The sequence below is a fragment of the Osmerus mordax genome, chromosome 27 (assembly GCF_038355195.1).
Source record: "Osmerus mordax isolate fOsmMor3 chromosome 27, fOsmMor3.pri, whole genome shotgun sequence".
Lineage (NCBI taxonomy): Eukaryota > Metazoa > Chordata > Actinopteri > Osmeriformes > Osmeridae > Osmerus > Osmerus mordax.
In genome coordinates, this window is record NC_090076.1 from 2,111,449 (window position 1) to 2,135,149 (window position 23,701).

Below are 23,701 nucleotides of genomic sequence, written 5' to 3' on the forward strand. Positions count from 1 at the left end.
GGGGGGGGTGTCGCCTGAAGGAGCTACAGAGAGGATGCAATGGGAGATTTCCTACAGTAACCTAGATACTGCTTCAAATTGAAAACGGAGACGATCTTTTGATTAAAGACAAGTTCCTTAACCTCTGTTGTCAATATCGCCGATAAAAAGTATATACTGTTACGAAGCATTTGTTTGTAGGTAACGAACGATAGACGTAGCTAGCTAGTTTCGCCGTTCTATGGCAGCTACAGTACTGTATGATGACAGTCGTAGCTAGCGTTGTAAGCACTCGTCACTAGAATGGCCATAACTTTAAAACAAAAGAAAAAAAAAAAACATATTTCAAATCTGTCTGATGTTCTACATTGCCCACACAATTATGTATATATATCAACTCTAACATGGCCTGTATCTTGTATTGAAAGTGCTCGAAAATTAGCTTGTCTAATGTATGGTGGACTGAGCGGATGCGAGCGAGTGAGCGGATGTCGTGGGAGAATTCCTACTGTGTTAGATTTACTGCTTCAAATTGAAAACGGAGAAGATATTTAGAGTAAAGACAAGTTTCTTAACGTCTGTGTTCAATATCGTCAACTAAAAGTAAAAACCTTTCAGTTACGAAGCTTTTGTTCGTAGTAACGCCAGCTGCAGTAAACCTTTCGTGTCCCCGGTTTGGCTGTTCGTGACAGTCGGCTATGACAGTGTTGAGCCTCGATTTTTGCAGATTTTTGTGAAACTTGCTTAAAGAAAAATTATCTAGCTAGATTATGTACACTTTAAGCTCAATGTACATACCTTGTTTTGCCAATTTGGTCGATTGTGGAAAAAAGTGGAACCGTTTTTAGTTATGGAGAGCCATCGCGCTATCTTGGAATTGCGTTATCCCACTCATCACTTCAGTGGTCATAACTTTTAAACAAAATAGTCTATCTTAAATCTGTCTGCTGTTCTGAATTCACGTCAACAGTACGCACATTTCATACGCTCTAACTTATCCTCTATCTTGTATTGAAAGTGGTTAAAATGAGGTTTTCTAAAAAAGTTATGCAGACGGAGAAGATTTTTGTCAGAATGGCTCTGTGAAATCGTCTTGATAAAGACACTTAATTTAAAGATGACATCACATGATTAGAAAGCCCTAAATCTTGTCTTCAAAATGGTATGAACAGTTCAGGTATATTATTTGAAAAAGTCTGCATATTCAGGCAGGAAATTGTTAAACAGTGTCAAAAATTTACGCGGTGAGAAACAGTTCTGTCAGTGCATGACGTCACAATGGAGTTTGACTTGAACATTCTGAACCATTGAAACCCATAATTTTTTTTTAGCACTTTACATTTTAATATCTTAAAAACTTTAAAAGTTATCAGTGAGAAAAGTAATAGCACACTAGAGCAGTTCAGACTTTATCAAGTGAAGTTTGAACGGTGTTTCTAGCTTAAACGGTGTGAAAGGAGTAGGCGAGCAAAAAAAGTGGGAGGAAAAAAAAAAAGTATGCAGAATAACAATAGTGTTTTTGCTTGCAGCAAACACACTAATAATATATATGTGAGAGAACAAAGGTTGTGCCCTTGCCAAAGGCAAAGCACACCCAATAATTATGCAGAATAACAGTAGTAAGTAAGTAAGTAAGTAAGTAAGTAAGTAAGACTTAATTTATATAGCACATTTCATACAAGAATTGTAGCTCAAGGTGCTTTACATAAAATCAATAAAAACAATAATACAAGTGATAAACAATTCAAACAAAAATAAAAATCCCAATAAGATCTCTGTTCAAGAGAGAAAACAACTTTAAAAGTAGGAAAACCCTTTTGAGATAAAATTACTTAAATGCTTCGGTAAAAAGGTAGGTTTTAAGCTGTCTTTTAAAAATGTCTAGTGTTTGCTTCCCTAATATTTATGGGTAATTTGTTCCATAGTTTTGGGGCGTAATTGACAAAGGCCGAATCACCAATCTTCTTATGACTGCTTCTGGTGACCTCTAATAGGCCTGCATTTGATGATCGCAGTGTTCTAGCTGGTGTGTAGTTTATAAAGGAGTTAGCAATGTAGCTAGGTCCTTGTCCGTGTAGAGCTTTGTATGTGAGGAAAAGGACCTTAAAGTCAATTCTGAAGGTAACAGGGAGCCAGTGTAAAGTAGCTAGGACAGGACTAATGTGTTCTCTCCTTTTAGTTTTGGTTAATAATCTAGCTGCAGAATTTTGAATGAGCTGTAGTCTTTCAGTGGTTTTCTTGGGGGTGAGAGTTGAAATTCAAATCCGAGTCCAGGATTATATTAATATTATATTTAGTCATTTTATTACATTTGGATTACACCGAGACTCGTCACCTCTGGTTTAAGATAGGGGGTTAAGCCTCCAAGATTCTTAATAAGCATCTCTCTTTTGGATTTGGAGCCACATAGTAGGACTTCGGTTTTATCTTCATTTAATTTAAGAAAGTTATCATTCATCCATTTGTTTATTGCCAACAGGCAGTTGGTAATGGAATTGATGGCCGTTGCATCGTTGGGTTCAGTGGATATATATAGTTGTGTGTCATCCGCATAGCTATGGAAATCTATGTTATGTTCTCTGATTATGTCGCCGAGTGGTAACATATAAAGAGAAAAAAGTAATGGACCTAAGCAGCTTCCTTGAGCAACCCCGTAGCAGTTCTCATGTTTCGTGGACCTATGGTCACCTAAACTAACATAAAACTTCCTTCCTGTGATATATGATTTCAGCCAGTTCAATACACTATCCGTGAACCCAATAAGCTTTTCCAGTCTATTGATTAGGATGTCGTGATCAATTGTATCAAATGCTGCACTGAGATCTAACAGGATAAGGATAGAGACTTTATTTGCATCAGAGTTTAGTCTGAGTTCGCTAATTATTTTGGTGAGAGCAGTGTCAGTACTGTGATATTTCCTGAAACCTGACTGCGAGACTTCCAGGATGTTATTTTCTTCAAGAAAAGAATTTAATTGGACTAAAACTATCTTTTCCAGTACTTTACTAATAAATGGAAGGTTTGATATTGGTCTGTAATTTGCAAGTAGACTGTTATCCAATTTGGGTTTCTTTAATAGGGGCTTTACAACAGCTGTTTTGAAGGCATCTGGGAAGACGCCAGTTCTAAGGGATGTGTTTATAATCTCTAGCACCGGACCTGAGACACTATCAAACACTCGCTTAAAGAATGTTGTGGGTATAGGATCAATATCTGAGGTTGTGGAGTTAGATTCGCTGACAATTTTGGAAAGTTCACTAAGTGTGATACAGGTAAATGTGCTCATGGTTATGTTGCAGAATCTACTGATGTCAGTTTCGACCCCACTATTAATAATACTCGATCTGATCAAAGTTATTTTGTTCTTGAAGAACAAAGCAAGCTCTTCACATTTAACTGCTGAGGATGGAGGTGGGGCAGGGACAGTGTTTAGCAGCTGGTCAATGGTGGAGAAAAGAACTCTGGAATTTCTGGCATTTTCTGTAATAATGTTGGAGAAATATTCTCTCCTTGCTAGACGGATGGTTTTGTTATAGGTGGTTAGTGTATCTTTGTAGATATTGTAGTGGATAGTGATCTTTGTTTTCCTCCATTTTCTCTCTGCTGCACGGCATTTTCTTTTCGTTTCATTAAAATTTTTATTTCTCAGCCATGGGGAGGTTCTGCTTGTGCACTTCTTTTTGGTTTTCAGTGGTGCAACAGAGTCTAACACAGATAATAGTGCATCATTGAGGTTCTCTACCATTTCATTCAGAGAGCAATCATGGTAAGTCGGCTCATATAGAGCAAATTGTTCAGAAAATGTCATCATAGCTGTATCATCTAAATATCTTCTATGGACTAAGAATTATTTTTTGTTTTTTGTTAGGATAATTTCCACATTACAAAGTATATAATGATGGTCTGAGAGGGGTAGATCAGTTATTGAAATATTATTGATATTTAGTCCAGTTGTTATCACTAGATCTAGTGTGTTTCCGTGCCGCTGTGTTAGGTCTGTTATGTGTTGAGTTAGATTGAAACTGTCAAGGAGATTTAAGAGCTCAATAGTTCTTGGGTCTGCTTTTTTATTTACTTGGATATTTAAGTCTCCGTTTAAAACTACTTTGTCATATCTAGTGACACATAGTGATAATAGTTCAGAGAATTCTTGTATGAATATTGGCGAGTGCTTGGGTGGCCGATATATAATAACAAAAAGTATTGATTCGGTTTTGAGCTCTATAGCAAGATATTCATATGATGTGAATTCACCTAGCTCAGTGATTTTGAACAACAGTTTAGAGGAGAAAATAGCTGCGACTCCTCCACCTTTTTTTGATGTCCTTGAAACTTGGTGAAAGCTGTAATCAGGCGGACACGCTTCTATCAAAGTTGCTGTTGCCGTGTCATTGTTTAGCCAGGTTTCTGTTAGACAGATGAAATCTAAGTTGTTTTCTTTGACCAGATCATTAACTAGGAATGTTTTGTTATTTAGTGATCTAACATTTAGAAGGGCCAGTTACATCTGTGGGGTATTAACAGATAAAACAGGGGTAGATAAATCTGTTGGAAGAATATGGATAGTTCTGTGACTTCTAACACTAGTTTCAGGTTTGTAACCATGCATTTTACCATGCCATTTTCTGTTTGTGATGATGACCGGTATGTCCAATGAAATAGCATGGTGGCTGTCCTAGCGTAGCTTTTCTTTGGGAAAGTCTCTGTCACTGAGCTGTTCCATCACAAGGGAATTCATCCGGGGGGTGCAGATCTGTGCAGGGCCCATGTCCTTGCAGGAGGCTGTTTGAATGTTCTGTTCCATGGGAGGTTGTTTGGGATGCGTCAGTCAGCTTAGACACAACAGGGATAGGGAGAGAAGCTTGATTTGTGGTCAGGAGCACGTGATTGATGTTTGCTGTTAGTAGTCGAGATCCTCTACGGTTTGGGTGGAGTCCGTCAGCTTGAAAACGGTCTGCACAGTTCCAGAACACATTGAAGTTATCGATAAATCTCAGTTTGTGTGTCAGACAGACAGATGCCAACCATGTGTTGAAGGATAGTAGTCGACTGAAGGCTTCTTTTCCTCTGCGAAAGCATGCAATCGGTCCACTGATGAATACATCTTGATATCTGTTAAGTGTGTTCAGTAGCTGGGTGAAATGTTTTTTAAGTATCTCAGTGCCAGTTTTCTTGTGTAGGATATCAAACGAGCCAGTGTGGATGATAATCTTAGGGTTGTTTGGTTTATTGTTGAGGATTGTTTGTACCTCTGAGGACAGTTCCTCGACAGATGTGTTGCTAAGACAAATATTTTCTGTCTTTGCCAGTTTAACATGTGCTGTCATGGCATCTCCAATCAAGATAGTGGCCATATGTGGTGTTGTGTTTGCATTTCTAACGTTTGCCTTATCAGTAGCTGCGGGGCCAGTTCTTATCTTATTTGGGTTAGCAATGATAGGACCTTGTGGTAGACCAAGGTTAGACACTGCGTTAGTGCTAGCAGTAGATTCTATTAGTAGTGTCTTTGCTTTCAGATTTATTTTCAAAGGAAGTGTGGGATATGCTGGAGGCAGACAGAGAAGCCACCTAAAATGAGAAACAAATCCTCTTCTATGCTAATTGCACATTAATTTTGCCAGTGTCATTGAGCAATAACCAAGTGTCATCTCTGTTCATAAGTCTCCAGCCCTCCATCAAACATTCCTAGCAATCATAGCTACATAGTTACCTTTAGTTTGATAGCAATTGCTACATTTGTATAATAAAAGCATCACATTCCCGGTTCCATTTATAAACAACTTCACACACATAGCATGTGTTTGTCATTCATTTTACTCGGGTATAAGTGGACGACAAACATCATAATTGGCAAGTCAAAGTAAACATACAGCTAGCACAACAATCATAAGTTAAGTCAGGCTAACTGAGCTATGCCCACCTCCACAGCCCCCTCTACACCAACTAGCCAGTCAAAGCAGCCAGCGAGGAGCGAATGTAAGTACAGCCTTACAGGGCATTAACAAATGGAACAGCGTGGCTAGTTGGGTGTGCTCAAGCCTTCGGCGAGCACAACTATTGTTCTCTCTCATATATATTTATTTATTCTTTATTTTCCCACCCCTAAGGATCCCTCAATATTTGGACAACATAGACAACGCCGGTGTCAAAAGGTTTGTCTTGTTAGCGATTGCGTTGCTTGTATTTTTATTTACGTTCCGTTGCACGGTTTAGGAGGTTACAACGTTTTTGTGGCAAAAAGTGCGTTGTGTGCACAAATTTAACTCAGTGCTAGCCTACGTCACAACGTCAGCACACGTTAGCAACGACGCATAGATCACTGATTCTTGGGAATTTGGATAGAACAGGTTTTAATTTTGAAAATAAAAAGTTAGTTAAATTACAAAATCTGAAGGTATATCATTATAGACAAAGGTCTTGGCTGTTTTGTATTTTTTTCATAAAATAGGCATTTTTCCAGTTATTACTTTGTTTTTGTCAACACCGTCAGACACAATAAAAAGCTGATTATTTTGTATTTATTTGGTCTAATATGTATTTAGAGTCTTTAAATCATTATCTGGCATTCTTAATACACATATATGCTATTAAATGTTGAATATTCACTATTGTTAATTTTTTATACTGTTTCACGTGTACTCCTTTAAAGGATCTAACATCATACAACGTATACTTTAAGCCTATGTTTATTTAACAAACATATTTTTGTATTGAAAGAGACTATTACTTTAATAACTCAACAGCACTGAAGAAACATAATGTAAGCATATTCATTTAAAACAAATAAAACTCTCTCTGACGGTAGTGACTTTAGTACTGACAGTGGTGACACTAATCTGATGGTCGTGACAGTGGCCTCATTACAACATACAATTCCAAAATGTATACCACTCAAGTCAATGGCTTCTTGCTTAACAACTTTATTTAACTATTGGGTTCAAAAAATAACAATCCTGAGCACTGTGATAAACATTTTTCAAGGGATATAAGATACAATTAAGCAATATCGTTATTAAAAGTACCCCATTCCCATATCATCAAATATCAAATCATCATAGTAAATAATTAAATCATTATCAGTAGGAATAATGTACAATGCATCACTGACATCATCCTAAACTGTCATCTAGTGCCCCCTACTCATAAAATAATACATTATATTCTGTAAACTGTATATTGGACATGAAGAACAGATAACAAATAACAATTGTGAGCACTGTGGCAAACATTCAATAAGAAACATATAGGTTCAATTAGCAATAGGCTATCAAAGTACCCCTTAATAATCATAAGTAAAAAAGATAAAAGTAGCAATAAGATAGAATTCACCACTGACCTCATATTAGACTGTCATGTAGTGCCCCCCACTCATAAAATAATATAGATCATATTCTTCTGTAAACTACACTATAAACTGAAATAATAAATGAATAACTACGTCTTACAGTCTCTTTTCCAAAAACAGAAAAGCATTCTGTGTAAATACCACAAAACACATTTGGCACAAAAATAATAATAATTCATATGTGAACTCCTGTGAGTATTCCCTGACTGATTTACATCACTCCACCACTCATTTAGCTTTATCAGGAAGTATATGGTGTATATGTTTCTCCTCTATGAAGTCCATGACTTCAGCAGACAGGTTGTATATCTCCCTCGTTCTGCTAGCACAACCTGGTGATGACGGTTCCATTTTTGACCAGAATATGGTCAAATGGTATGAAGCACATATCCTTTCCACCTCCTTTTGGATAGAATTGTGTGTTGGGCACATGAGGGTGGAAAAACTCCACTTCCACATCTTGATGATGAGCGTCCACAGTGAAAGCCTTTGCTAACCACCAGTTCTGGTCATTAATGACCGCAAGCCAATCTCCGCAATGAACTACATCAGCAGATAGATCTGTCACAGTCCCGTCAGGACCACTCTTGGTCAGTGGTTCTTGCTCTATTGGCTCTTCCTCACTTTCCTCCCTTTCTTCCTCCTGCTCACTTTCCTCCCGTTTCATTTCATCCATCAACATTGCCAAAGGACGTTTCCTCTTTTGCATTGGTATAGGACCATCATCCTCAACCTGTACCCCCTGGGTGTGTTGGCAGTCAACTGGAATATTGTTGGGCTGAAACACTCGCACGACAGTGTCTCACTGCAGAAACAGGACAGTGATCTGCAATGGATCTCAGAGTTGTTTTGGTGTGTCGGTGTGACCTGATGGAGTTTCCTTGTTGCAGGTACAGGTTTTAGTGGTTGAGAAAGGAGTGCATCATATGGCTGCATGTCAGCTTCAGTAATGATATAGAGCTTAGTGCTGCAGAGGCTTCTGCCAACCATCTCATGGAAGATATTCCCATTCACAATGTCATTCCCCCGCAGTATAAGGCTGTCTGCAGTCCTTTTCACAGTTCCTCCAATGCGATGTTAGGCATTAGCCAACAGCTTGTGTCTTCCTGGATTTGATTGGGTCAGGCGAGTGCCAATTAAGGAAATTAACCAATGGGCCGCTGTCAACCAATGGGCCGCTGTCTGATCCAAGATGGCGCCGATGAAGGCTGCCTCGGTCGTTAGGTGCGCCCTTTTTTGTGTCGTTTTGTCTGTTAATTCAGTGTTCTGCCAAGATTTCTGGGGTTCTCTAACAAGAGAAGTAATTCTAAACATCAGGACTACAACTCCTGTGGATTTATTTCCCACTTTTCTGCTTCCAGCGGCAGAATTAGTGGGAATTATAGTCAAAGCCACCCTCGGCTTTGTCCTAGCAGCGAAGCGTCGTAGGAGAGGCAAACGAGCCGGTGCACTGGTGCGACTCTGTCGGCGTGGGGCACGCACAGCGTTACCGGGGATATTTCTCTCCAACGTGCGTTCACAGAGCAACAAACTGGATGAACTTCAGCTACTGGTGTGGAAAAACAGAGACTTTCATTCATCTTCCGTTTTGTGCTTTACGGAGACATGGCTGAGTGAACTGATCCCAGACTCTGCGCTAGAGCTAGCAGGTTTCAAACTGCTGAGAGCGGATCGTGACCCTGTGCTCTCTGGCAAAACGAAAGGCGGTGGTATTTGTTTTTACATTAACAGTGGCTGGTGTGAAGATGTGACAGTGATTCTGTAGCACTGTTCTCTTGATCTGGAATCATTTTTTATTAACTGCAGATCTTTCTACTGGCCACGAGAGTTTGCATCATTCATTCTGGTTGGCGTCTACATGCCTCCGCAGGCTAGCGTCAACGAGGCTCAACGTGTGCTCGCAAGCCAGATACTGAGTGTGGAGCATGAAAATCTGGATTCCTTGGTTATTGTGCTAGGTGACTTTAACAAAGGCAATATCACTCAAGAACTCCCCAAATACAGACAATTCATCAAATGCCCTACCAGAGAAGGAAACACCTTGGATCACTGCTACTCTACAATCAGCAAAGCATACCATGCGGTCTCCCAAGCAGCACTGGGTCACTCTGACCAAGCCATGGTCCACCTGATTCCTGCATACAGGCAGGAGCTAAAGCGCTGTAAGCCTGTTGTGAGGACATCGAAACAGTGGACCAGTGAAGCTATGGAGGATCTGCGGGCGTGCTTGGACTGCACTGACTGGGACATGTTCACGACTGCTACCAATACATCAGCTTCTGTGAGGACTGCTATATACCAACACGGACCAGGGTGAGCTACAACAACGACAAACCCTGGTTTACAGCTAAACTCAGAAGGTTGAGGTCAGCGAAAGAGGCCGCGTTTAGGAGTGGGGACAGAGACAGTTTCAAGGAGTCGAAGAACAGGTTTAGCAAGGCGGTGAGGGAGGCTAAACGACGGTACTCAGAGAGACTAAAACACCAATTCTCTGCAAACGACTCTGCTTCTGTCTGGAGAGGGCTCAGGCAGTTTACCAACTTCAAGCCCAGAGACCACCACTCCACTAACGACTCCTGCCTGGCCAACGACCTGAATGAGTTCTACTGCAGATTTGAAAGACAATTGGACAGTCCTGAACTACACCTTCCCACCCAGGAGGCCTCCCACCTCCCCCCCTCTAGAGTGACGACTCTCTCCATTCAGGAGGGTCAAGTTAACAGAATTTTCAAGAGGCAGAATCCCCGCAAAGCAGCTGGGCCGGACTCTGTCTCTCCATGTCTCTCCAGCCACCCTCAAGCACTGCGCTGACCAGCTGTCTCCGGTGTTTACATACATCTTTAACACCTCCCTTGAGACATGCCATGTGCCAGCCTGTCTCAAGTCCTCCACCATCATCCCTGTGCCCAAAAAGCCAAGGCCAACAGGACATAACGACTACAGACCCGTCGCCCTGACCTCTGTGGTAATGAAGTCTTTCGAGCGCCTGGTGCTGGCACACCTTAAATCCATTACAGACCCTCTACTGGACCCCCTGCAGTTTGCCTACAGAGCCAACAGGTCTGTAGACGATGCAGTTAACATGGCCCTCCACTTCACCCTACAGCACCTGGACTCCCCAGCATCCTATGCCAGGATCCTGTTTGTGGACTTCAGCTCTGCCTTCAATACCATCATCCCCGCCCTGCTTCGGGACAAGCTCTCCCAGCTGAACGTGCCTGATTCCACCTGCAGGTGGATCACAGACTTCCAGTCTGACAGGAAGCAGTGCGTTAAGCTGGGAACACAAGTCTCTGACTCCCGGTCCATCAGCACTGGATCACCCCAGGGCTGCGTCCTTTCTCCTCTGCTCTTCTCCCTGTACACCAACAGCTGCACCTCTAGTCATCCGTCCGTCAAGCTCCTGAAGTTTGCGGACGACACCACCCTCATTGGGCTCATCTCTGGTGGAGACGAGTCTGATTATAGGTGGGAAGCAGCCAACCTGGTGACCTGGTGCAGCCAGAACAACCTAGAGCTCAATGCTCTTAAGACAGTGGAGATGGTTGTGGACTTCAGGAAGAATACAGCCCCACTCACCCCCATCACCCTGTGTGACTCCCCAGTCAACACTGTGGAGTCCTTCCGCTTCCTGGGCACTATCCTCTCCCAGGACCTCAAGTGGGAACTGAACATCAGCTCCCTCACCAAGAAAGCACAACAGAGGATGTACTTCCTACGGCAGCTGAAGAAATTCAACCTGCCAAAGACAATGATGGTGCACTTCTACACAGCCATCATTGAGTCCATCCTCACCTCCTCCATCACCATCTGGTACGCTGCTGCCACTGCCAAGGACAAGAGCAGGCTGCAGCGTATCATCCGCACTGCTGAGAAGGTGATTGGCTGCAATCTGCCTGCCCTCGAGGACCTGCACACCTCGAGGACCCTGAGGCGAGCGAGGAAGATTGTGGCCGACTCCTCCCACCCTGGTCACTCCCTGTTTCAGTCACTCCCCTCCGGCAGAAGGCTGCGGTCCATCAGGACCAATACCACACGCCACAAAAACAGTTTCTTCCCCTCCGCTGTTGGCTTCTTCAACAAGGCCAAGGGCTCACACTTTATGACTTCATGACTTAATGCCCTTAAAACAACACAGCTTTTTGCACTGGACAATACAATCCTGTACCATTTGTATTTTCTGTAATATTTGTATTTTTATATTGTTAATTACTGCAACTTATATTTTATTTTATATTTTATTGTATAGTTTATTTTAATCTAATTCCATTGCTAGTTATATACCCTTAGTTTGCTAGTTACGTATGTACCCTTAGTATAGTTAGTCCTCATATTTAAATTTTAGATTCCTATATGTTTAATGTTTGCACCTTCCTGCCAAAGCAAATTCCTTGTCTGTGCAAACTTTCATGGCGAATAAAACCCATTCTGATTCTGATTCAGTTGTCTATGCGCCGGCCCGACCCCCAAAAAACAATGGGCTGCTGTCAGTTCCCTATGGGCCGGCCCGACCAAAAAAACAAAAAATACAATGGGCTGCTGTCAGTTCTCTATGGGCCGGCCCGACCAAAAAAACAAAAAATACAATGGGCTGCTGTCAGTTCTTTATGGGCCGCCCCCCCCCCCCCCCCCCCGCCCCTAAAAATAAATAAATAAAATGATTTAATTTTTTATATCGGCGATTTGGCCCACAAGTGCGTCGTCCCCATTTGGCCAGTCCAGCCCTGTGTATCAGTCAGAATCATTCTCTGATGCTTTATTTTCTTGCGTGTGATTGTGTCAGTTGTCATTCGTGCTGCATTATGGTAGAAATCCTGAACCTTCTGAGTAATTGTTTGAATGTATGCAGGTTTTTTGTCAGTAAGCCTCCTCTTCCGCAGTGTTATATGTTACGCCAAATTGCCTTGTCTGGTGAATTAGACGATATTTTTTCAGAACCTTGCCTGACAGAGTCAAGTTCTTCTTCTTGTGGACAGACTTGTTTTGTTTCAATTCATGAATGAGTGCGTTGTGGAACAGCAGAGTTTTCTTAATGGATGGGTTTTTGAGTTGGCTTCCCCGCAGTAGCTGCTTAGTTTTTTTTCTTGATGATTTTTCTGTTTTTTTAGTCCTTGCTTGTTCTCGTACCCAACGCTTTTTCATTTTGTTCCCATCCTTTGTTACCTCTTGAAGTTTATTTCTCATAGCTTTCACCTCTCTAGAGTATCTTGCTCTTGTTTTCGTTCTTCCCCTTTCTCCTGCTATAGCCTGCCTACTCCGAGCTGGCTTGTGTATGGCCTGATCCACTGGACTGTCTGGGGGAGTTTCTGGGTGATCTGAGCCCTTTCTCTTACCTTCTCTTGATACTTGTCTACGTTTCCAAGCCTTTCTCTGACTTATTTTTTCCCTTTCATTCAAGTCAATGATATTTTTTAGCTTCCCTTCTTCCATCTTTGCCTTTCCGTTCTGAGGTATTCCTACTTTAACTCTGCCTCACTGTGTATTTTCTCTCAACGCTTGTTTTGATATTCCCTGTTTCTTCTCCTTCTCTCCTCCACATATTGCTGCTGCCTAGCCATAACTTCCTAAAATACATAAAGTCAATGTTGAGTGTTATGACTATGAAATTGGGGGGAATTACAGTGAAAGTTAGATTTGGTTAAATGTTGTCATGACATTTTCATTTGGCTTTAGTCATTGGAGATGCATAGCCTACAAGGGATGTTGTATACTATGTGCTATGTAGGTAGGTTGTAAGTGCACTATGTGCATCCCATATGACGTAAACCAAATGAACATGAGATAATAGTGAATTGAGAGAGGGAAGGCACACCTCATCCCCTAGGGTTGGACGATAGGCCGATGGTATAGTTCATCAATGGTTATACCGCAGTTAGGTCCGGTCTAATTATTTAGAATCATTTACTTTCGATTGGCCGACAAACGTTCGAGAGATGTCCAATGATGCACTTTGAGTGAGGATATCCATGCACATCCTCACTCGACCATAGAATCTTCACGGCTCACAGCTGATAATCACTCCACCTTTTGCTTTAGACTGCGAAACGCGAACATTCCAAGTTCAAATACAATGAAGTTGCGGAGCAACCAAGCTGGTTGTTTGGAACAAGTTTTAAGTGCGGGCGAAAATCAAAATGAATGTTAGAAAACACAATTTAATCGCTTCAAACGTGTTCAGATGCAAGTGGAACTACTGTATAAAAGCAATATAGCGCTCGTGTTCATGAGGCCTTCGGCCTCGTGGCTGCGGCCGAACCACAGCCGTGAGGATATCCAAGAACATCCTCACTCTTACTCGCGCTATATTGCTTAATAGTAGCATGAAGTGTAGGCCTGTATGGAAGAAATATAGGGGGAATTACATAAAAAGAAATATAAAAGAGGTTAATGAAACATTACAGGTCATATCGGTATTTATTGTGATCAACAATTATATTCTAGCCTCTGTTGAGGACCATTTGGAGGTTTTTGTCACCCCCGTCAGACTGTACGTCACCACCGTCAGACAGAAAACCTGATGGTGGTGACGTCTGACGGTGGTGACAAAAACCTACTCTTTCACATGATATGCATGAGTTGTTCACATTAGCCATTTTGTTTCCCCTCTGTTGCTAGCTACTTCAGACCTCTTCTTCAAAAGTATACATTTGTCATAATCTAATCAAATATTTTTTATACGAAAGAGACGGTGTTGACATGTTATGGTTGTGACAGTAGCAGTGTCCAAATATGAACAAATATGAACAAGTTAAAGAGAAAATAGCAAACTTACGGGAGCTTGAGTGATCTTGAAACATGCAGTAGAGCTGAAGGTTTGAAAATTGGGTCCTCAGGAATGTAGTTGACCTTGTAGTTGCCTGATTTTATTGCTTTTTATAAATATCTGACAGTGGTGACGAATATGTGGGACACATTTTGAGCAACCACAAAATAAAACTAAATGTTGTTCAAAACTCACTGTTTGTAGTTTTTAATTCATATTACAATGTGGTAAATATATTATTCAATTATTACTTTTTGTTTTTTTAATCATGATAAACAGATTATCTCCTATCCGATTGTAGCCGGTGTGTATCGGTGAAACTCACTCCTCAGGTATGTAAAAGGCCACCCGCGTCAACGATTTGCTAGATTTTCGTTGGCGTAGTTGGTAGTGGTGGCGCTTGGGAAGCCAGAGGTGGTAAGTTCGAACCCAGTGTGGGACGATTGCCCGATATCTCTGACGAAGCTTGCAAGACCACGTCTGTTACACTGGCGTCGTGACGCGGATCGCTAGGTTAGCGTCAGCTAACCGGCCAAAGTGAGTTTGAGGGGTGAATGTAGCCGATGTGTATCGGTGAAACTCACTCCTCAGATATGTAACAAGCCACCCACGTCAATGATTTTCGTTGGCTTCCGCTCAATTTTGATTTTGCTTCTGGACTAGGTCTGGGTATGAGGTACGTAAGTCAGATGTCTCCGGTTAATTTTCTACCTGTCCAATCAGCGAACAGAGGGAGTGGCTGAGAACGATGACGATGATGTCGTGTGCTAGTTTGTGTTGTAGTTCCGTAATGGCGGCGGAGAAAGATGCGAGCAAAGCCATTCGGTCCGTTGTGGCAACGCTGCCGAATATCCAGAAGTTAGAGCCGGAGCAAGAACAATCTTTGATGCCCACGGGGTTCGTTTGATTTTCCAGCTCCGTTAGTCATGAAGGAGTTGGCTAAGGCGAACGCTAGCGATTGGTTATGGCAGATCCAGAGTGGCTCTGGGCAGATCCAATAGTAAACTTCAACAGAGTACCCACCTTCAAGGAAGTTAACAATAGAGAATGCCTCGTTGAATTCTGGGTAAATGGCAAAACCGTTTTGTTTGGGCGCCATCTTGTGAGGTCAACGGACATACAACATACATCAGTGGGCGTCTTGATCAGCACATTTAGAGCCATCAAACATTTCCAGGGAGGGCCCCTCTGTACTGATCCGAATGAGGTCATCGGGGGTGGATGGGTTCAAACCTTTTTTTTTACAGTCAATGGTTCAAACTAATCGTTAATGGAAAATGTGGTTTTATGTTGTATTCGCAACGGTCGGCGCTCTTGGTTTTCAGCATGCCCTGGCCTGCGGCAGACAGAAGGGGACTTAGTTGGGGGGTTCATTTTGTTCACGGAAGCATTGTTACTTAAGTTTCTATTGTTGAACTCTTGTGTTTATTTTGATATGTGAAGTGTTGGATGTTAGTTTGCTTGGTTCGATTGTTCACACTGAGGGTGAAGGTTAGCTGGCTAGATCGCTAGCCAGGCTGTTACAGCGCAGGGCAGATGCAGTAGGCTATCGCAGGATGCAGCCTATGAGGTTTATTGCTAGTTGAAAGGAATAAACGTTTCCCATTGCAAATAATGGTTTGAGTATTTTCGTGTCCCACCACCTCTTTTCACGTAACTGACAGCTGCAATACGTTAAAACCAGATGTTATGTCTATGGTTAAAACTTGCTCGCACCTGTGCGCAGTGTAGTAGAGCCTATATGTATGCTTATTTAAGGGAAATCATGAGAAAACAATAACATTTCATGCATCAATGTTTACAATAATCTCCATCTTCATTTTCAACCACTTGTATTACAAGATAGAGACAACTTAGTGCATATGAAATATACATAATTGTGGGCAATGTAGAACAGCAGACAGATTATAAATATATTATTTGGTTAGAAAGATATGAACCTTCTAGTAATTAGTGGATAAACCGTAATTCTCCATAATTAAAAAGGTTTGACTTTCTTTGACATATATAGCTATTTAGCTTAAAGGATAGCCTACATAGTGTAGCTAGCTAATGTTTATTTAGCAAGTTTCACAGAAATCTGCAAACAACGAGGCATATACAGGCTACTACGGTCAGTATCTGCCTGTCACAAACGCAGAAACCGGATTGTGTAATTTGGTCCTGACTCGCGTTACTCCAACAAATGCTTCTTAACAAAAAGGTTAAGATTTTTAACTTACAAAATTGACAACATATGTTAAGAAACGTGTGTTTACTCCAAATATTGACTCAGTTTTCAATTTGAAGCAGTACATCTAACACTGTAGGACGTCTCCCATGCCATGGTATCCTCTCTGACTCTGCTTAGGCAAAAGATGGATCACGATAAATTTATTAATTCACGTCCATTAACCCCTTAACCAAATTAGATGTGCTTTTAGCTTATGTTGTCACGAGTATCTGGCAGTTTTCAGAAATAAAATTGGTTATTGGACGGCGAAGATATTGCGGCAGGAGCCATGGGAATTTAAGTTCCCATATTCGGACTGGCCGGTTGGAAAGGGCGTGTAGCCTGCAAAGATGGCGGCAATCCCAAATATGCAACAAGGCGTGACGTATCGTTAACCTACAGTGACGTAACTTCGCATTCTCTATGGATCGAGCCCTGACTCTCTGTACAAATGAAATGTACGAGATTCTGGTTAGGACCAGGCTAGTTTGAATCGCGAATCCATCTGAAAAATACTGCCGTTGTTAGAATAGCTTGTTTCAAAGGGGGTTCAGCTTGTTTCATAATAAACGGACCAATCTGCAACCGACGCAAGCAAGCACACCCTACAATTTCCCCAGAAATTGTACCCTCTAGTTACAATAAATTGTTTGATTTGGGGAGTCCTAAAATATATATATTTTTTTAATTGGTTGTGCTTTGCCTTCGGCAAGGGCACAACCTTTGTTCTCTCACATATATATTTATTTATTATTTATTTTCGCCCCCCTAAGGATCAGTCAATATTTGGACTACATACACAACGGCGGTGTCAAAATGTTCGTCTTGTTAGCGATTGCGTTGGTTGTATTTTTATTTACGTTCCGTTGCATGGTTTAAGTAGAAATTGCGTTTTTGTGGTGAAAAGTGAAGCTAACGGTGGCTAATTTGCTAGCCACAATCACTGACGTTACTAACGTCACTACGTCACCAAAACACGCGTGACTACCTGTAGCAGAACATTCGTTTTGCATCTGTTAACTTGGGGGATAGCTAGGCTAACTATAGCTTTACTGCAAGGCAGCTGCAGAAACGCCACAAGCAAAGAGGCCAGGGTGATAACTATTTACTCATTTTACTTTGTGATGTGAAACACAATTATGAAATGTAATGTACAATATTAGCTGATATTATTAAGGAACTAGGCCCACATCTACTTTCGGAAACGGTAGTCTACTATTTCACTGAAGCATTAGCATGACATTAGCCTCTGTTGCCCGGGCAACACATACCACAGTGGTCTATGATGCATCTGTTTTCAATCGTTAAAATAAACATTCCTCACAAATACATTTTCTTTGTAGGATTTACTATGACATTACATTACAAGTAAACGATTTGTTGGTGAAATTATCATTACCTGTGGCTTCAAACCAGTGTTGCTCATTGCAACGCTGTAGCCTACGCGAGACACACGACAAAAACATCTAACTTACACAGCTGTTTAGGAAGTCAAACGGCGACAGAACATGTTCGGCACTCCCCTTACTTAAATCAAAAGTCTTTCAATAGGTGAAACTATCTGACTACTAACCTGAACTTCATTGCCACAGCCTAAACTTTGTCAATCTGTTCATGAAAATAATTAATTTCAGCCTAAACCGTACAACGGAAGGTTGAATCGAATTCAACCAACGCAATCGCTACCAAGACGAACACAGCAGTAGTCTAGTACTGTACTGTAGTAGTAGAATTTACCGGGGCAGCTTCTCCACACGGGGCTATATCGCATTTTGCGTTGTTACTGACGATGATCGCTACCAGTGAGCTTTTTATGAATGAGCGATTTTCCACTAAATAAATGTCAAGCTTATTTACGTTTTTGGGGGCATATTTTCAGTTAGCAGATGGTACTGTTTGAATCGCGATTCTATCTTCTGCCGGTAACGTCGTAGAATAATCTTCAAAGGGGGTTCTTTATTAATGAATGAATGCAATATGAGTAGGCTAAATGCCTGAAAATATCACGAGAACGGAAAACTTAAAAGGACGTTTAAGTCACAGAGATTAGGTCCATTTTTACACCGGTCTGCCAAATGTATTCGTTTTGATTCAGCTATGAGGCTGCCTCTTGCAGGGGAAATGAGGACATATTTCATTCTACACTTCACTCGTATTTTGAGTTGTAAATGAGCAGCAAAAAAAAGATGCTTTTAAATCTATGTAATATTTATACATAATAAGTAGGCCCTATGCATTTTTATATAAAATATACAGGAATATCAGTTGTAAAAATGGCATTAAAATCCCTGTACAACCGACGCAAGCAAGCACACCCTACAATTTCCCCAGAAATTGTACCCTCTCTAGTTACTACTGTGATTGCTTAAACTAGTCTTACTGTACCAAGAACATCCCCATGCCTCTCTCTCCAGACATTTGTAAACCAACACCAAATCAAAACCATAGCTTTGATCTGGATGAGGCTAGAAAAGTCCAAACAATTAAGAGAAAAAAGGTTTCAGACGCATTCATACAGTCCACATACTATTATAAGCCCTTCACTGCTGGCACAACAGAGATAGAACAGATAACAGCTGTTATCAAATTCAAGGGCAACTATTACTTAGCGGACTCGACTTCTGTGACTTTGTGCTTTTTACAAGAAGAGATATACACATCAAAAGAGTTCACAAAGATGTTCAGTTCATCAATGACATGATTATAAAGCTGCACACGTTCCATGCTCACTTTAGTCCTAAGATATAAACCAGACCAAAACCCCATTTGTAATGCCATCCCACCAATGTAATTGTGGCATATAGAAAACAAATTATTTATATTTGGCCCGGACCATTTGTCAAGTGACAGTAGTGTTTATAAGATAAACGCATAAATACAATTTTTATGTTGACTTTGATGTTGAATTTAGCAGGCATTGCAGTCTGGATAATATGGGTCATACATCTTTTCTCATTAGCTTATGACCTCAGGAGGATGACTTGGATAGGGGGGATTGATGAGATAGTAACAAAATACATTATTATAATTTATTTATTCATGCATGGAATCATTTTATGGTGCCTGTTTACAACAAATGTAAGGATCTATAACATATTCCTGTTTGATGTTATAAAATATCAACAAAATAGGCTAAAAAATACTTTATTTACATAAACAATTTTCAGACTAAACATGTCTTCACCAATTGTTCAGTCATCAGTCATGTAGTCAAAACAATTACTGCACGCTGGAAACAGGGTCACTGATTCATGTTCCTAGAAAATAAGTAGCAGGCTAAACTTCCAGCACCGCTTACTTCAGTAGTGGTGTTTTGTCTGGCATAATATTTTATGTCAGAGATTCTTTGTTATCCTTTTGGAGTTATTAATAAGAGAAAACAATTACATCAAATTAATCGGTATGACAATGATTACGGTAACATTCTCCACAAACGACGAGTTTGGGGTACCTTACCTTGTTTTCGGTTTGTATTTCAGATTTGCATGCTTTCATTGGCTGCTGCACAGGTGTATATAATAAAGCATGTGCAAATGAAGAGGACAAGAAATTGCAGTCTGAGCCCTTCCTTCTCCAGAGAGAGACAAAGTAAGTATTGGTATCCATCATATAATGATGTCTGTGACAAATGAATGACACATTTAGTGGCTTCAGTTACAGTGACAATTAGGAATAAATTAAGCAATGGCCACCTGTTACATTTACATTTAGTCATTTAGCAGACGCTCTTATCCAGAGCGACTTACAGCAAGTACAGGGACATTCCCCCGAGGCAAGTAGGGTGAAGTGCCTTGCCCAAGGACACAACGTCAGTTGGCTTGACCGGGAATCGAACTGGCAACCTTCGGATTACTAGCCCAATTCCCTCACTGCTCAGCCACCTGACTCACCTGTTCAGTCTTTTCCTGTGCCATGATTGAAACGGCACCCAGACTTACTGAGATTATTGTTATATATTTTTAAAATGTGATTAGGTTAATAAACATCTATGTTGAAAAATAATTCAGAATATCTTAAGAAATAAATGCAAATGAACAAATTTTGTATAATCAATTTATTTTTATGAAATGTCCAAAGTTACTGAATACAAACAAAAAAGAATGCTTGTATATTGGTGAAAACTACAAACATAAAATGTAATTGTGACACAATTTTTGGCACCCTTTTGATTAATTCAAATTAGTTCCTCAAACAAAAATAAATAAAAATAAGACTCACCTGTGCTTAATTGTCTGCGTTCACGTGACCTCAATTATGATAGTTTAAATTATAGTTTTACTGCATAAAAATTGTCTGTTTGTTTCCAGTTGCTTATTCACAATGGCGAAAACGAGAGCTGTCTGAGAGCATACACATAAGAATTCCAAAGGCTACAATGCAATCGCCAAAGATCTAGAAATCCACAGTTCGGAATGTAATCAAGTTTCACAGTCATAAAACTGTTAAGACACTTCCAAGATGTGATGCAAAGACGAAACTCAATAAGAGAAGTCTGCGAAGGTTGGTGCAGATTGTGAAAAAAACACCAGAGAGACATCTGGGGGGTAGTCGTCGTAGCTCGCTAAGCGGTTTAACGAGATAATTTTCAGGCCAAGATAAAAAAAACGCCCCTTTTTTGGTTCGTGTAAGCAACTTTCGATAAATCACCATAGTAACATATCAATTAGCACTAACCTACTCCAGAGCAGGCTAACGTAAGTGTAGCTGGATAAGCTTGCCACACCCCCGGAAAATAACATGGCAGCTCCTTTTTTGAGAGACCCAGTTGACCAAGGAGCTATATTCTAGTTTGATTACCTTTCCATACCAATAGAGTTCTTCGCGATCGCCAAGATCCTTTATTTCACACGGATGAGTTCTTGTTCGAGCGATATCGATTCAGCCGACAAGGACTCATTTATTTGCAAGACTTTCTCGGGCCGTACATTGCAAATATCACACGCCACAGCAAGCTTTATGCTTTATTATGAGCTTATGCTGCTGTACGTGAATATGTAATGCTATGTTTTAGGAAATGTCTTGTCTTATCTGTTGTGCCTGTGCTTTTTATATGTTTCACTGTGGGAGAGTGGGAAACGTCATATCGATTCCTTTTTATGTCTTGACGTGAAGAAATTGACAATAAAGCTACTTGAAACTGTAACTGTGCTTCAGACTCTGCATAGCCTTGAGGAATTTTGCGTCAGGTACATTTTTATACAGTATAGGCGATGCAGAAAACATTGGCAAAGCCGCAGCATGCGTTGCTGTAAGAAAAGTGTACTTGGCGCTTAACCAGCTGATGAATCAATTCATCATATTCCCTGCCATGTCCCAATGAAATCAAAGAGGGATTTACACATAGGCCTACATGCATATAGCCTACACATATATAGTCCGTGATATAAGTGCTTTCAGTACATATATTGAAGGACTGAAATTCTTTGTGTCTATTCCAATATTTAATGATGGTATTCAATGACACAAGTCTGTGTTCAAGAAAGAGTGGTCTGGAGTCGCAGAGGTCCCATAATATCAGCTTTAATGCAGCAGTTAGAAATCAACACGTCCAGAGCTCTGGGGTTGTCTACGTTTCCCTACCCGCAACAGAGTTTTGGGCTGGTTCACAAAGTCCAACTCACTATCTGTCCCTGCCCCAGCATATATTATACAGTGCAGTAAAACAAAAAACACAAGAAGAGGGTTGAGCTTGTTCTCCTGTGCAGCAGGGAGTTGTTCTTGCTTACGCGTCCCACCTGCTCGGGTGCCGTCTCCACCCGGTTTCAAGGTTGTTTCTGATAATGAAGAGATAGAGACACAAAATACAGCCTTTTTCTCACACTGTGGTCGAAACTCGTCTGGATTGTTCCTCTTTCTCCGCCCGCACCCCTGACTCCCCCCGCCCTGTGTGAGACACAATGTTTAAAGGGGTGATTGATTGCAAAACCGATTTTACCTTGTCATAGTTGAATAACGACAGTTCGGTGGGTAAAATGAACATACAGTGAACCTCAAAGTCCATTGACACCTCTTTCCTATGCAAATCTCAAAATGAAAGAATTTGGCTGTAAAACGCTAGCTTTTCAACAAAGCCACCGGGGACCGCCTTTTTGGCTCTGGTCTGTATCTTTGTCACGCCCCAAAATTTAGATCCAGACCAGCCCACTCACAGGTGTTCTTGCCCAGTCCGAGGTAGCGTAGATCTCCGATGCTAGTTTAGCTGCGCGCTGCTCTGTGTAGGCTACTTCTAAGCAATTACAAAGAATAACGTTTTGAAGTAAAACAAGGATATTGAAAATGGACCACGGTCATAAATGCTGTGTTCCAGGCTGTACAGGGAAGGCTAACGCTCATAGTCTTCCCAAGGAGCCAAACATTCGACAGGCATGGCTGCTATTTGTCTATGAGAAGATCCCGGCGAAGTTCGACAATCAATTATTCATTTGGGGAGTCAGATGGCTGAGCGGTGAGGGAATTGGGCTAGTAATCCGAAGGTTGCCAGTTCGATTCCCGGTCATGCCAACTGACGTTGTGTCCTTGGGCAAGGCACTTCACCCTACTTGCCTCGGGGGGAATGTCCCTGTACTTACTGTAAGTCGCTCTGGATAAGAGCGTCTGCTAAATGACTAAATGTAAATTTGCTCTGAACATTTCACCCAAGACAGTTTTGACAACCTTGGATAATTTCAAGCAGGATTTGCTAAGAAGCTGAACCTGAAAAGATGTGCTGTTCCGACCGTACGCTCATCGCAACCGCAAGCTGTAAGTAGGCTACAGTATGATTTTGTCGGTAACAGTTATTAGCAATGCTAACGTCTCCTGTATCTAGCATAGGTAGAATGCTAAATACGTTTCTAAACACATCAACATACTTTACTTAGCAAATGACTCTAGCTAGACTACCTGTAGTCGGCATAAGAAGGGAAGCTTCCGAAGAAATAGCCAGAAAACAAATAGCAGTCTGGCCTATTGCTAACGCCTGTCTAGATAATCTATTTTAAAGAACTGGAGAAAGGCAGGTGCTAGATACAGGATACGTTAGCATTGCTAATAACTGTTACCGACAAAATCATACTACAGCTTGCGGTTGTGATGAACGTAAGGTCGGAACGCACCTCTTTTCAGCAACAGCTTCATAGCAAATCCTGCTTTAGCTACACTGTCCCAGGTTTTCAAAACCGTCCTTGGTGAAATGGTTTGCGCAAATGTGTCGAGGGTCGAACTGCACAGGGACCTTCTACGCTACGGTATAGACAAACATCAGCCATGCCCGTCTAGTCAATGTTAGGTAGACTCTAGCTCATCTGCTTTTTATTAACGCTGATTTGCAAGAAACGCAAGAACAGCTACATAGCGAAAACACCTAGACTGTAGGCATGTAAAGTAGTTTAGCTTGCTAACGCAAGAGCATAGGTAGAATGTG

The 23,701-nt window shown here is 41.1% G+C and overlaps 1 protein-coding gene across 1 annotated transcript in view; it reads left to right on the top strand.

The window, feature by feature from the left end:
• The window catches only part of zgc:113223 (uncharacterized protein LOC541424 homolog), a 134,234-nt gene that overhangs the window by 97,808 nt on the left and 12,725 nt on the right, over nt 1-23,701 (top strand). The window contains exon 8 of the mRNA XM_067230693.1: nt 19,779-19,887. Within this exon, the coding sequence (XP_067086794.1) occupies nt 19,779-19,887 (109 nt within the window). The remainder of the gene's footprint in view (nt 1-19,778; nt 19,888-23,701) is intronic.